The sequence below is a fragment of the Salvelinus alpinus genome, chromosome 13 (genome assembly GCF_045679555.1).
Source record: "Salvelinus alpinus chromosome 13, SLU_Salpinus.1, whole genome shotgun sequence".
NCBI classification, from domain to species: Eukaryota; Metazoa; Chordata; class Actinopteri; order Salmoniformes; family Salmonidae; genus Salvelinus; species Salvelinus alpinus.
In genome coordinates, this window is record NC_092098.1 from 32,130,773 (window position 1) to 32,146,047 (window position 15,275).

Genomic DNA, 15,275 nt, shown 5'->3' on the forward strand with positions numbered 1-15,275 from the left:
CTTTGACAAAGTGGGTGGGGTTATATCCTTCCTGTTTGGCCCTGTCCGGGGGTATCATCGGATGGGACCACAGTGTCTCCTGACTCCTCCTGTCTAAGCCTCCAGTATTTATGCTGCAGTAGTTTGTGTCGGGGGCTAGGGTCAGTTTGTTATATCTGGAGTACTTCTCCTGTCTTATCCGGTGTCCTGTGTGAATTTAAGTATGCTCTCTCTAATTCTCTCTTTCTTTCTCTCTCTCGGAGGACCGGAGGACCATGCCTCAGGACGACCTGGCATGATGACTCCTTGCTGTCCCCAGTCCACCTGGCCATGTTGCTGCGCCAGTTTCAACTGTTCTGCCTGCGGCTATGGAACCCTGACCTGTTCACCGGACGTGCTACCTGTCCCAGACCTGCTGTTTTCAACTCTCTAGAGACCGCAGGAGCGGTAGAGATACTCTTAATGATCGGCTATGAAAAGCCAACTGACATTTACTCCTGAGGTGCTGCCATGCTGCACCCTCGACAACTACTGTGATTATTATTATTTGACCATGCAGATCATTTATGAACATTTGAACATCTTGGCCATGTTCTGTTATAATCTTCACCCGGCACAGCCAGAAGAGGACTGGCCACCCCTCATAGCCTGGTTCCTCTCTAGGTTTCTTCCTAGGTTTTGGCCTTTCTAAGGAGTTTTTCCTAGCCACCGTGCTTCTACACCTGCATTGCTTGCTGTTAGGGGTTTTACGCTGGGTTTCTGTACAGCACTTTGAGATATCAGCTGATGTACGAAGGGCTATATAAATACATTTGATTTGATTTAACTATACCACCATCTAGAGTTGTAATCCTCAGAAGCAAAAGGCCTCTGTGGTTGTATTGTATGGGCAATTTATGGTTGTCTGTGCTACAGCCATGCAGTCATTGGTTACAGCATATTCTAACAATTAATCATGAATGACAATCATTTACTCAGGTTTGAGCGTAGCAGTGTACTTAAAGCCCATTGTTGTTTACTTACAATCTTTGAGCTACAAAGTGACTGAGTAAACCCTGTGAAAAACAACGGATTCCAGCAAATTTGAGCAGTCACTGAACATTTAATTACATTTTTTTGGTAAACAAAGTGTCTTCATTCATCGTATCCAAATTTCAAACAAGCGCTACAAACTACACTACAAAACTACCATAAAATATATATTTTTTATTGACACTATTACTGAAGTCATGAGCAACAAAAATTCCAACAAAACATCTTCAGAATACTTTATTCGAGTGGCTTCTTCTTGTCATTGTTGTGGCTAAGTAAACGTCAATTACGCAATGATTTTTTTCTTTAACTTTATTGAACACAATTTCTGACAGAATGCAAAGTCAAAATGTTTTTTTCGGTTAGTACTCAGTATTTACACCAGTGACAGTGGAAAGAGAGGTGGTACCAATGTTTCACTTAGTAAAAATCTGTATATAAGAGAGAAGGCCCCCAAAAGCAAGGAATGGTGGGTAGGAATGAAAATGGAAGTTACTGGGAAAGGTCTTGGTATGGAGGGACAAGGCCCCTATCTGACTGAAAATGAATCATTACAGACTTTTGTTTGGCTATCGGAGTAAGAGACTTCAAAGCATGTTGGAATAGCTGGGCAGCGTTCAGCAGGACACAACGCTTACCAGCGTTTAGATAGAAATGTATGATGTAGAACAAAAATACCTATCTCGTAGGGCCTACACATAAGAAATCACGTCAGCTCTAGCAATGGCATTTCTATCTGCAATGTTCCACAGTGTTTTCTTACTGAATATGGCCCTAGTCTCCATTCAAACACTTGAAAAACACTTTTATACTTCCTCTATTCCTTGAAATAGTCTGGCATGATTGGTGAGGTGAAAGCAATATGATGACACCTCACTTTCACCAAGCCAACTGTGTCAGGTAAGTGGTCATTTTCAGGAAGTGAGAAAGTCAGAGAAAGAGTGTTTTCCCTTCTTACTGAACTCTCAACTAAATAAATGTATAGCATTTTTTGTTCCCTGACTTTCCTGAAATAAGTTCCATGGCACGGTGCACTGGTGAACATTTTCATGTAAACGTATATAGAAATTGGTCCCACATTATAATTGCATTTGAAAATACAGGTCAAAAGCCACAGCAGTCTCCAGCTTTTTTTGGGACAAGAGAAACCCAAAATGTTTTTTTAAAATTACATAATCGTTAGGTATGGTTTATACACATTTAATCAGAAACAGTGTCATTTTGACACACCTACCCCTTTAGATTACATAACCTTGTGGAGTAAAAGCACTTGATGTCTATTTTGAATAAAACTAAAAATTTGGAAGAGACAACAGTTTATACACTTCAAAATATCAATGTACAACAGATAAAGCCTTGGTCAATTCCTATTTCAGGAACTTTTCAGTGCTGCCACACCAATGAAATCCATCTAAATCCAAGATAAAAGTACATTGCATGCTTGTTTCAGGTCAAGAAAAAACACATTTTACCTTCATTGCTGGATGCTCGGTTTTGAGGACAAACCGTGAGCACTACAAGTAATTTGAGCCAATTGAGATCGGAAGTATTTAATAATGTCCAAGGTTATGTGTTTGTTTGAAACTTAACTCTTGGTGTAGTTATCATGAGTTAATCATTGGAATGAATGGTGTTTTTCCTTGTTTGCTTGGTGATGAAATTGTGTTTTGCATTAGTCACATGGAGAAATAGTGAATGAGGAGCCATGTGAAAACAATGTGGACACAACCTACCACCTCCATATTCAATAACACAATGACATAGCCGTTTAGTATTGTTTTCACACTTTACAAATCAGTTACATTGTCAGTACTCTTCCTGTGTTTTCCTTGGACTGTTCAGAAAAGGCATGGCGATGGACAGAACTATTAGGATGTGAAACCTTACGCCGTCGCCTCCTAGAGGTGGAATAGGCAGACACTGAGCAGGATGGAACGCATGTCGCCATTTTGACATGTTTCAGAAGGCACCATCTCCTTATTGTCTTTTTGATGTTGTCATTTTCTATTTGCTCGTTGCTGCCAACTTTTTTGTCGTCTGTACTATTAGCTATACCTTTCATAACCAAACTATGCATATGTTTTTTATTCTATGACAAAGAACACATTGTATTCACACTAGGATATTCACGCATTCACAGTGCACAAGCTTGCAGTCTAAAGTATGAGAAACACTGTACAAAAAGTTCAGATTGAATATTTGTTTCGATTTTCCCAAATCCACACTGGAGTACTATGGCTTAAATAAGAAATGAATAAATCTGGCCACTAAATTTGTTTATATGCTTAAAAATATGCTTAAAAACACAACACCAAACTTTTTTTCTTCCCTTACATTTTGAGATGAGGCCCAATCACTAAATTGGAAGTGCTGTTCGCCACAGGCACAGTAATCTGAATTTATGGGACAAAGCCATCAAACAGGCGAATAAACAGGACTGTTTCTAGGCTATTTTAAGGGCTTCTGTTCGTACATTAAACTGCTACCACTCATATCCGGCCTTTGATTACATCATTCTCCCGTAAACCAAGATGGTGGGCCGTGCAACTCTGTATGCCTGTCACTCCCTGTGAGCCCTTGGGACCTGCAACATTTTCGGGATTAAAGGTGATCCCTGAAACCCTTGGAGTGTGGTACAGGTCCAAAGCGCTTCTAATAGAAGACTTAATGACAAATATATAGAGGTATGTGTGTGAGAGAGAGAAAGTGTGTGTTCTTGCCAAATTAAAACCAAAGCAAATTAACCAAAAAATTGAATCTTAGAGTCAATAAATTGCGTAATTTCTGTGGAATGAAACATTGTCTTTCTGCGGTGTCTTCTTTTGTTTTGTTGTGTCAACACAATCTTAGGATAGAGTTAACAGTGTAAACATTCAAGAATGAAAAGAAAACAAAAAAAGACAAGAACATATGGGAAAAATATTTTTCCGCAAAGTAGACATGCTAATGCTAATCTCTAGCTCTCGAAAATTATACATGAAAAATAAAGATACAATAAAAGGCAGTTACTTTTGCACGTGATTTAAACATGACAAACATTAAAAAACGTACTCATAATCCATTAGCAGTGAAAATATTGATGGCAATACTGCATAACAAAGTGAAAACATAACTGGAAATAGTGTGTGGATAAGGTGTTGGATTTATATGTGTGCACATCGTAAAGGCATGGTTCTGAAATAAAGCTACAATCCCCCATGGTTATCTATGCCAACTGATATTTAGCTTCTGTCCTATTTAAAAGACTGGTACAAGGACAAGGAGAGTGAACTAGAGGAAAGGATTTTCCTTCTTCCCGTGAACAGAGAGAAAATTACAAAAGGAATAAGAGATAAAGAAAGAAAGAAACACTAAGGCATGTGCATGAGGTCTTATTCCCAATCTACATGTCTAACAAACTCATCTTTTGTTTGGAAAACTAATAGAAGACACTGAAGAAAGAGACCCTTTTTTACATTTTATTTTTTAGCTTTTTGTCATTTGATGGAGTGGTGTTTGACGTTTTCCTCTGGACTGTCGTGAACCCTCCCCTGATCCCTCCTCCCTTCTTGCGGTCGGGATCATGCTTTGCTCTCGTTGCCGTTTGTCTGAGCAGCTTCATTGGGGACGGTCTTCACCTCGGTCGGGGCTTTCTTCACCTCTGTCTCCATCTCTGGCACTTTACTTTTATCTTCTGTCATGATTTTCCCGCTGGAGAGAACCACACAGAGGAGAGAGAGGGATGAATACACAATCTCTTGTAGCACACAACTGTCTGTTCTAAGCTGCCTTTTGTCTTCAAAAAATAGGTAAAATAATTGCTTGAGGTTTTTCTGGGAATTTGTATCCCCTGGAACCAAACGTGTTTCACACATAACAGGATATGCTCTGCTATCCTATCCTGACATCAAAGACAGCCACACGGATGTCACAGACATTTCATGGGAGAATGCATGGTGATTTGGGAAATGACAGAGCAGAGATACAGTACATGAGGGAATGGCACACAAACAGAACATCAATACAATTGTGAGAGGAGATACAGTTGGTCTGAATTGAAGGAGGAGCAAATGATGAATGAGTAGAACAGAGAATGGAGAGGAATCTTCCCACATTAAGTCACTGACTGTACTACAAAACATCCACTTCAAGACTGCAACAAAATGATGGCACTGATTACTATAGTTCATTCTCTCCAAAAGTACAGTAAAGTACAATAGCTTTGTGACAGGGTCAGACATTTTTGCCTAGTCATGCAATTTCACAAATGGCTTCAGATCGCACTTTGATAATTCAATGAAATGGAGTCAAACTTGTATCTCATCAGATATGACAGATCAGGGTAGTGCACTTCTCATCAAATTGCTTTCACCCTATGATTAGTCAGGGGTTAGTTTGTATTGATTGACTGTCCAAGGAAAAGACTCTTCCGATCCTGTATCTGTGAGTCCAATCATAACGGCTAATGAATGATCAAAATGGGTCAAGCCGTAGAGCTGAGAATCCTGAAGTGACTTGGAGTGAGTCTTAATTGGTGCGGTGTGCTTCAGTTTACCTATGCTTTTCACAAACCTCTTCCACTGTCTCTTTTATGTTCAACGATATTCTTCAAACACTTCAGGTGACGAATAACGGCTATGGGCTAGATAGTAAGGATGGACTTGTCACCTGGGTCTCTCTCTGGTAGTAACTAAGCCTGAGGACTCCCAGGCTATCTGAGTAGTATGGTACTGATCTTCTGTATGGCAAAGAACCATGTTGGTGAATTTCACCTACCATGGCATTGTATCATACCTGGGAAACCATGTATTCTACTACCAGAGAACCCCCTTAATGAAAAGCCCATGTATATAGGGGCACAGTGACAGAGAAAACAAGGAAGTGGGGTGACTGATTGCTGATAAAGACCTGAGTCTCTCCGGTCTCCTCCGTTAGCGACAGAGAGGCATTGTGGGTCATTGTGGCGGCCTCAAAGCGGAAAAGGTATTTCGCTACTATCTACAATATCTACACAATCCGCCTGGTGGACTGGGCTTTGTTGGAGTCCACTGGGATCTGGCTCCTACTGTCAGCTAGACTCCACAACAGGTATCTGATCCCAGAGATTTGGGTTTGATTACGACAGCATCAGGACTTCCATTACCTTGTCCACAATAACCCTTTCTGGGAGGACTGCTGCTGCTGGGCACAATGGGTGACTGCCCGGCCGGCCATGCAGGGGGTGTATTCAACAACACCACCCAACACCTTGTGGCTCAGCGGGCATCAGTTGCATCCGTGAAAAGGCACTTTCCTCTTTGGCGGTGTCAGGGCCAAAGCACTCTGCCGGCTGCAGTTAAAGAGTGGAAAACCGCAGGCAATCTTCAACCTGACAAGGACAGGACTATTGCGGTGGACATTTTGTGACCTCAGGGGTGGCGTTCTCTGTCAGAGTTCTGGTGCTGTATCGCCCTGCGGTTGAATTTGTCAGAGCAGCGATAAAATGACCAGGTCGGCTGACGGGGGGAAAAGTCACAGGGTCATTTATCTCAGCACTGGCTGACTTTGGCAGTAGATAGTAGAACAGGAATGGTATCAACAGGGACAAAACTAAAGTTGCCGTAGGAAAACAAAATCAGCTCAGCATACCGTCACGACAGGACCACCCAAGCAAATGGTAAGTCGGCCTAATTAACTGCTAGACAATGCAGATAAACTGGGAGCCTAAAAGGCTTTTCTCCATGAATCCTGCTATGGTGGCATAGTGTAAATGTAGCTAATTAGGGTAACAGCCTTGGACGGCTATTAAAGTGTGGCGTTGTTATTGCCTGGAGGAAAAACTGACCAGCCTGGGCTTGGCCAGGGCAGGGGAAACTAGGCTAGGCTGGTCTGGACTAGCAGGAGAGTGGGAGGGAAAAATGAGGCACCTTATTCCACATGCAACACCATAAGTCTCACTAATAATGTTGAACCAACTGGCAAGTGTCTTCACTGACATTTTCAACCTCTCCCTGGCCAAGTCTAATACCTACATGTTTCAAGCAGACCACCATAGTCCCTATGCCAAAGAAAGCAAAGGTAACCTGCCTAAATGATTACCGCTCCGTAGCACTCACGTCGGTAGCCATGAAGTGCTTTGAAAGGCTGGTCATGGCTCACATCAACACCATCATGCCAGAAACCCTAGACCCCCCCACCAATTCGCACACTGCCCAATCAAACGCAATCTCAATCGCACTCCACACTGCCGTTTCCCACCTGGACAAAAGGAACCCTTATGTGAGAATGCTGTTCATTGACTACAGGTTAGCGTTCAACACCATAGTGTCCACAAAGCTCCTCACTTAGCTAAGGACCCTGGGACTAAACACCTCCCTCTGCAACTGGATCCTGGACTTCCTGAAGATCCGCCCCCAAGTGGTAAGGGTAGGCTACAACACATCTGCCATGCTGATCGTTAACACGGGGGTCCCTCAGGGGTGTGTGCTTAGTCCCCTCCTGTACTCCCTGTTCACCCATGATTGCGTGGCCAAGCACTACTCCAACACCATCATTACGTTTGCTGACAACACAACAGTGGCAGGCCTGATCACCGACAACGATGAGACAGCCTATAGGGAGGAGGTCAGAGACCTGGCAGTGTGGTGCCAGGACAACAATCTCTCTCTCAATGTGAGCAAGACAAAAGAGCTGATCGTGGACTACAGGAAAAGGAGCGCCGACAGGCCCCCATCAACATCGACGGGACTGAAGTGGAGCGGGTTGAGAGTTTCAAGTTCCTTGGTGTCCACATCACCTACAAACTATCATGGTCCAAACACACCAAGACAGTTGTGAAGAGGGCACGACAACACCTTTTCCCCTCAGGAGACTGAAAAGATTTGGCATGGGTCCCCAGATCGTCAAAAAGTTCTACAGCTGCACCATCGAGAGCATCCTGACCGGTTGCATCACCGCCTTGTATGGCAACTGCTCGGCATCTGACCGTAAGGCGCTACAGAGGGTAGTGTATACGGCCCAGTACATCACTGGGGCCAAGCTTTCTGACATCCAGGACCTATATACAAAATACTATATAATTGTCAAAGACTCCAGTCACCCTAGACATAGACTGTTCTCTCTGCTACCGCACTGCAAGTTGTATCAGGGCACCAAGTCTAGGACCAAAAGGCTCCTTAGCTTCTACCCCCAAGCCATAAGACTGCTGAACAACTAATCAAATGACCACCCGGACTATTTACATTGACCCCCCCTTGTTTTTACACCCCTTGTTTTTACACTGTTGCTACTCGCTGTTTATTATCTATGCATAGTCACTTAGTCACAAATTACCTCGACTAATCTGTGTTTCCTGGCCCATCTTTCTTCCATTTAAAGGGGTATTGAATAGGTTACGGTCCGGTTGAAATATTATCGATTATGTTTGTTAAAAACAACCTGAGGATTGATTATAAAAAACATTTGACATGTTTCTACGACCATTACGGATACTTTTTGAAATTTTCGTCGAAAGGATCGAGGCTTTGGTGTTCTGAACATAACGCGCAACCCAAATAGCGTTTTTTTGTTATAAAAGTATGCAAAGCATATTTTCAAAATCTGACACGATAGGTGGATTAACAACAAGCTAAGCTGTGTTATGGTATATTTCACTTGTGATTGCATGATTATAAATATCTTTAGTAATATTTTTGAATCTGATACGTTTGGGAATTTCCTTCTGGCTTTCAGGACCAGAACGAGGCTGTAGTTTTCTGAACATAACGCGCCAACCCAAATGGCGTTTTTTTGTTATAAAAGTAATATTTATCGAACAAAAATAACATTTATTGTGTAACTGGGAGTCTCGTGAGTGCAAACATCCGAATATTATCAAAGGTAAGCGATTCATTTTATTGCTTTTCTGACTTTGTGACCATGCTAATTTTGGGCTAGCTGTTCTAGCATTGATTGATGCACTCACAAAAGCTTGGATTACTTTCTCTGTAAAGCATATTTTCAAAATCTGACACGATAGGTGGATTAACAACAAGCTAAGCTGTGTTGTGGTATATTTCACTTGTGATTGCATGATTATAAATATTTTTAGTAATATTTTGTGCCCTGCAATTCAGCGGTTGTTTAGGAAAATGATCCCGTAAAAGGGATCCGTAGCGCAGAGAAGTTAATGAGGAAAAACATGAATTTAATACTTTGTAGAATAAGGCTGTAACGTAACAAAATGTGTAAACTGTGTGTGAATACTTTCCGAATGCAGTGTACATCTGAAATGTCAGACTACAAACTGTAACAACAAATGACTTTGGGGTCATGTGAACAGAATGTGTAATTTAGCCTATTAAACTTTTTTAAATGTTTCAAGTGAGAATTAAGCAGGTCTGATGCCGAAAAAGAAAGGAAATGATTGCCTACTTCAACAATTTGTATTACTTTTTTTATTAAAAGTATTGTGTAGTTCCAGTAGTTAGCTACACCGCTACATGGCAAAAAAAGTTATTAACTACTGTCCAAATTGGCACAACACTACCTAGATTTGAATTGAGTTCAACTATTGTACCATCAAGCTACTGCAAAACGTAGATAAATTACTAGTTGAACTACCTGTAGTTCACTACTTCCTAACACATGACCACCACGGACAGAATGCAGATTAACTTAGTGCCTGTGTTTTGGCTGAGAGGAACTAAACGGGGAAATAATTTACCCACAAGAGCCCAATGGGCTTTCACACATTGATGATCCTAGGATCTCAAAGTAAAACCTCTAAGGGGTGGCCTTCAAACCCAGCCGTCAAGGCTTTCTTTCAAACAAGTCTCAGTCAAATCAAAGTACCATCTAACAACTGTCCACGGACACCATGCCAGCCTTGTTAACAGTAGTCCTTTGAATGTACAGAGGGATCAGTATAATGAATTGTTTATTTATTTTATTTTTATTTATTGTCACATACAGCCGATAGGTGCAGCACAGCCTTATATAGCACAGCCTGGGGAGACTATTCTACCCCGGGAAGAGGAAGGAGTCCTCAGTGGACAAGTCCAAGAATGTAGTGAGCCTTCAAGACGCCTGACAAGACTGGTTGGTTGTTGTGTGGAAGACAAATCACCGTGGAGACGGGGAAGGAGGTGCCTCAGACCCACCAGACTTATGAAGACAAATCTATCCGTTGATGAGTCCTGCTTCATCACGCCGATGCTCCGTTGACGACAGCCTCATTGTAATGAACGTATACATTAAGTCCTGATAATCCATCACTGATGTTTCGTTTTTTTTGGGGGTGTTCTGGGTGAAAAGCGTGGGACAAGAAAAAGCTCCTGGAATATCTCTCCCCAGAGTTCGCCTCATCATCCTAAGGGTTTGTCTGAGATAAGACTGAAACGTAGAACAAAGGCCTTTCATGCCGATGATCATAATGGCTTTTTATTGTTGTTACGAAGAAGGATTGTTTTCAGGAGTTTTCAGGAGATAACAACCGCAGAAGATGATTGTGGCAGTAACATTCAGGCCATAATTCTGTCGTATCTATCAGATTTGGTAAAACTTCTGATATGGCATTTATCATGACATGATATGTAAAATAAAAAAACAAAAGATGCAAAACAACACAAAAAAAAATGCATTTTGTTTATATTTAACCTCTTTGGGCTGCAGGGGCAGTATTGAGTAGCCTGGATAAAAGGTGCCCATTTCAAACGGCCTCGTACTCAATTCTTGCTCGTACAATATGCATATTATTATTACTATTGGATAGAAAACACTCTCTAGAGTAAAACAGAACTCATTTTGCAGCAAACTTCCTGACAGGAAGTGGAAAATCTGAAATCGATGCTCTGTTCTAGGGCCTGCCTATAAATGTGCTTGATATATATTAGTATACATGCACTTCATACGCCTTCCACTAGATGTCAACAGGCAGTGAGAGAAGAAATGGAGTGTATAACATGATCTGAGGTTGAATAAAAGCTCTTGGCATGACGTGACGCCAATTTCCTGTTTTCTGGAGCGCGCGTGAAGGGACCTGGTATTGCCTTCTGTAAAGCTGTCGTTATAGACGACTAATATCTCCGGCTTTGATTTTATTTGATAAATGTGACAATATCATCGTAAAGTATGTTTTTTCAATATAGTTTTATTAGATTATTGGAATTTTCTCGGGACGTTAGGCGTGTTGCTTTGTCTGCGTTTGTTCAGGAAGGAGAGCTTTGCGCCACTTTGCTAGCTTTCCGTGCTAATTGACTGGAGAAGAGGACATTCTAAAACCAAACAACGATTGTTCCCGACAAAGGACCCCTTGTACAACATTCTGATGGAAGATCATCAAAAGTAGGACCCATTTTATGATGCTATTTCATATATCTGTCGAACATGTGAACTAGTAGTTTGCGCCCAGATTTTGGGCACTCTCACGCTATAACTAAGCTGGATGTCGTAATGAAGTTATTTTTAGAATTCTAACACGGCGATTGCATTAAGAACTAGTGTATCTATCATTTCCTATACAACATGTATTTTTTAGTAACGTTTATGAATAGTTATTTGGTCAGAATAGTTGAGTGTCATAAAAATATCCGCACATTCTGGGAAAAAGATGCTACGTTAGCACAATGTATAACCACTGATTTCAGCTCTAAATATGCACATTTTCGAACAAAACATAAGTGTATGTATAACCTGATGTTATAGGACTGTCATCTGATGAAGCTTATCAAGGTTAGTCAAAAATTATATATCTTTTGCTGGTTTGTTACGATCGCTAACTTTTGATGCTGGTAAATGGCTTGTGTTTCTGGCTATTGTGGTAAGCTAATATAATGCTATATTGTGTTTTCGCTGTAAAACACTTAAGAAATCGGAAATATTGGCTGGAATCACAAGATGCTTGTCTTTCATTTGCTGTACACCATGTATTTTTCAGAAATGTTTTATGATGAGTATTTAGGTATTTCACGTTGGTGTCTGTAATTACTCTGGCTGCTTCGGTGCTATTTCTGACGGTAGCTGTGATGGTAGCTGCAATGTAAAACTGATTTATACCTCAAATATGCACATTTTTCGAACAAAACATAGATTTATTGTATAACATGTTATAAGACTGTCATCTGATGAAGTTGTTTCTTGGTTAGTTAGGTTGGTTTTGTGCATGCTACCTGTGCTGTGAAAAATGTCTGTCCTTTTTTGTATTTGGTGGTGAGCTAACATAAATATACGTGGTGTTTCGCTGTAAAACATTTTAAAAATCGGACATGTTGGCTGGATTCACAAGATGTTTATCTTTCATTTGCTGTATTGGACTTGTTAATGTGTGAAAGTTAAATATTTCTAAAAAATATATTTTGAATTTCGCGCCCTGCACTTGAGCTGGCTGTTGTCATAAGTGTACCGACCTCGGGCTTGCAGCCCAAAGAAGTTAAAGCTTTAGGTGTCATCCATGGCCATGTAGCTCATTGAATGGCTGCAGTAGTAGTATAGTGATTGAGAGAAAGAGTGTAACAGAAAGGGAGGTGGCCCAAAACCATGAGAACAGACAGAGGATACAGTAGGTGGTGGTGGTGGGTCAGCGAAAACATACACACAGTAAAACAAACTCTGAGGAAGGGAGGAGGTCATACTCGTCCTTGGCCGGTGCGGGAGCAGCAGTGGAGTCTGCTGGGGCCTCTGAGCTTTTGCCCAGTGTATCAAACACATCCTTGGCCAGGCAGTCTATCTGTAAGTCCTTATTCTGACTGTCGCTGGCAGGGGTGCTTTGGACGGGTTCGGGCTGGCTCTGTGAAGCTGCATCGGCTTTGGCAGAGGGGAGGTTAGAGGTGGCCTTGGCTGGCTCTAAGGAAGAGGTTGCGGGGGTGGCGGGCTTGGGGTCGGACAAGGGCGTGGCTTTTGGAGCCTCGCTTAGGTCGACGAGGGGAGCCACGTCAGATTGTGTGGCAGGCTGAGCGGTGGGAGCGCTAGCTTTGGGCGTGCTGGACTGGATGATGGGGGCAGGGGTGCTATTAGGGGCGGTTTTGGCCTCGGTCGGGGCAGCTGTGCTGGAAGTGAGGGTGGTAGTCTCGCTAGCTGGGCTGTTCTGGGCTGTGCTAAAGCTCTCAGTGACGGGGTCAGAGTTAGTGGCGATAGAGTCCACCACGGTGGCAGTAGTGTCAGCAGTGGGCCTGTGAGTAGAGGAGGAGAGCAGGAAAGAGACGAGCCATCGAGCAGCAAGAGGGTGAGAGAGGAGAGAGAGAGCAGGGACGGGAGACCAAGGCACAAATACACATCCAAAGTGAGTGCTACATGCAGTGATAAAGCAAAGAATTAGAGATTCAAAACGTTAAAGTGCAGTGAGGGATAGACACAAACACTATCTTAAGCAAACTAAAGCAAATTAAACCAAAATCAGTTTAGGGTCTAGGTTATTAAGTGTTTAAGGCTGGTACACACAACAACTAGCTATGTTTGTTACCATTAACGTAAACAACAAACATCAGAGCACATCTTCAGTATTTGGTGTTGATATTCCATTCTCACATTCTTTTATCAATTAGTTTAGCCAATATGTCAGCTAACACATGATCAAAATGCTCAACTGCTGTCATGGAATAAGAAGTATATTTTATACATAGACATATCACACGATTAGTATGGGTCTTCCAGTGTAAGGCAACCCTCGTGCAGGGGGTCTACCTACAGCCAGTGCTGGAGTACTCACTCGGGCTCGGTAAGAGGGGTGGTCTCATTGGGCTCTGTGGGTCCCCCCCCTTCATGGTTAGGAGTGCGGTCCTCTGTCCTCACCTCCACGATGGGCTCCTTTGACTCGTCCTTCCTGTAAGGGGAAAAATAGTTTTGAATAAATGCTGGTGAAGTACAAGTATACTGTAGTGAGTCGTTTTGGTTAAAAACACTGCAATTCTGCACTGCCAAACTGTGGTCTAGTGTCTGGGAGTAGCTACTGCTCAAAGTGCATACAGCATTTCAGAGAGAAAAGCAAGGGAGCCAGGGAGCAGAGAAGAAGAGAGACTCACATGAATGCCGCTTTGCCCTCCTCGATGTCCTTGTTCTTTGCTCCAGGTCCAGACTTGCCGCAAAAATTAACAGCAATGCACATGAGGAAGCCACACTTGTTGAGGAAGTAGCAGGTCACGTCGACACCCACCAGCAGCAGCACAAAGACCACGATGAGGATCCCCACGATGGCCCCCGTGCCCAGGCCTGAGCCGCTAGTCATGGTGTCTGGAACGAAGGAAAGAGAAGGAAGAGAGAGAAGAGAGAGAATAAGGAAGACAGAGAGAGTGGAGAGAAAGTTAGAGGGAGGGAGAAAAAACGGGAAGAGAGGGAGTTAAAGAGAAAGTTACAGAGAGCGAGGAAAAGATGGAGACAGAAATGTGGAGTCAGCCTTTATCTCCAACCTTTCATCCATAACTTCAGAATGTCAGACTGCTTCCCTCCAGGCCTCAAGTGTGTTGTTGTTCTTTTAGTAGGCTCTGGGCCAAATCATTACATATTCTACTCCAAATACATCAGAGTAACACAACTCATTTCGGCACTTGATTTAATCTGTTATGATTAAAAATAGGTTGATGATCTGATTATCAAACACCACAATCTTGGGCCTAGGGAAATCACACAGCATTTCATTAGTTGCATTCAACCAATTAACAACTGTCAGTTACTATCTAAGTTAATATGTTAGACACACCATTGCATGTATCAGCCATGTACGATACTATATTAGAGGTGAGCTAATACATATATTACCCATATTAAGACAACACACCAGACATGCCAATCACGACATGCTATACTAATCTAATCATTAGAACATGAAGCAATCTAATGGTGCGTCAATCAAAAATCATAAAGTTGAGTTCATAAACAGGTCAACCATTGGAAAACCTGGTTCATGTTACCAACCTTTCCCCAAAATAAGATACGGCAACGTTAAATAAATATGCTTGTTTTCATATCATCACTGCCTGTAAGGGTCTATATGCCTATATGAACCCATATGTGTATTTTTCTTACCCACTCTCACTATTGTTGACAGAAAAAAGCAGTGGAAAGACAGTCAAATCAAACATTGTGCAAATACGTTTCAATCTCTTTTACATAGATGAATACGGCACACAAACAAATGCACACAGAAACAAACAATGCGGAAATAAAGCCAATCATTAGAGCAATGCATTGCGTTTTCATAAAGTAATCATACACGAGCTACAGTACTTACCAGAAAATGAACAAGGTTATATTCAGGACTATGTAAAATACTACAATGTTAATATGAATAAGAATCTATAATATGCATTGCTCCACTACAATGGATGAGCATGCAT

The 15,275-nt window shown here is 42.0% G+C and overlaps 1 protein-coding gene across 8 annotated transcripts in view; it reads right to left on the reverse strand.

Annotated features, from left to right (window-relative positions):
• Window positions 1-1,170: 1,170 nt before the first annotated feature.
• LOC139537568 (neural cell adhesion molecule 1-like) overlaps window positions 1,171-15,275 on the reverse strand; it is a 325,232-nt gene continuing 311,127 nt past the window's right edge. For 5 of the 8 annotated variants that reach the window (XM_071339021.1, XM_071339025.1, XM_071339023.1 and 2 more), the window contains 4 exons: window positions 13,965-14,172; window positions 13,652-13,765; window positions 12,579-13,115; window positions 1,171-4,701 (listed from right to left, as the gene is read on the reverse strand). In XM_071339021.1, the coding sequence (XP_071195122.1) occupies window positions 4,572-4,701; window positions 12,579-13,115; window positions 13,652-13,765; window positions 13,965-14,172 (989 nt within the window). In that variant the 3' untranslated portion in view covers window positions 1,171-4,571. The remainder of the gene's footprint in view (window positions 4,702-12,578; window positions 13,116-13,651; window positions 13,766-13,964; window positions 14,173-15,275) is intronic. The other 3 variants (XM_071339026.1, XM_071339032.1, XM_071339027.1) reach the window with 1 other exon arrangement.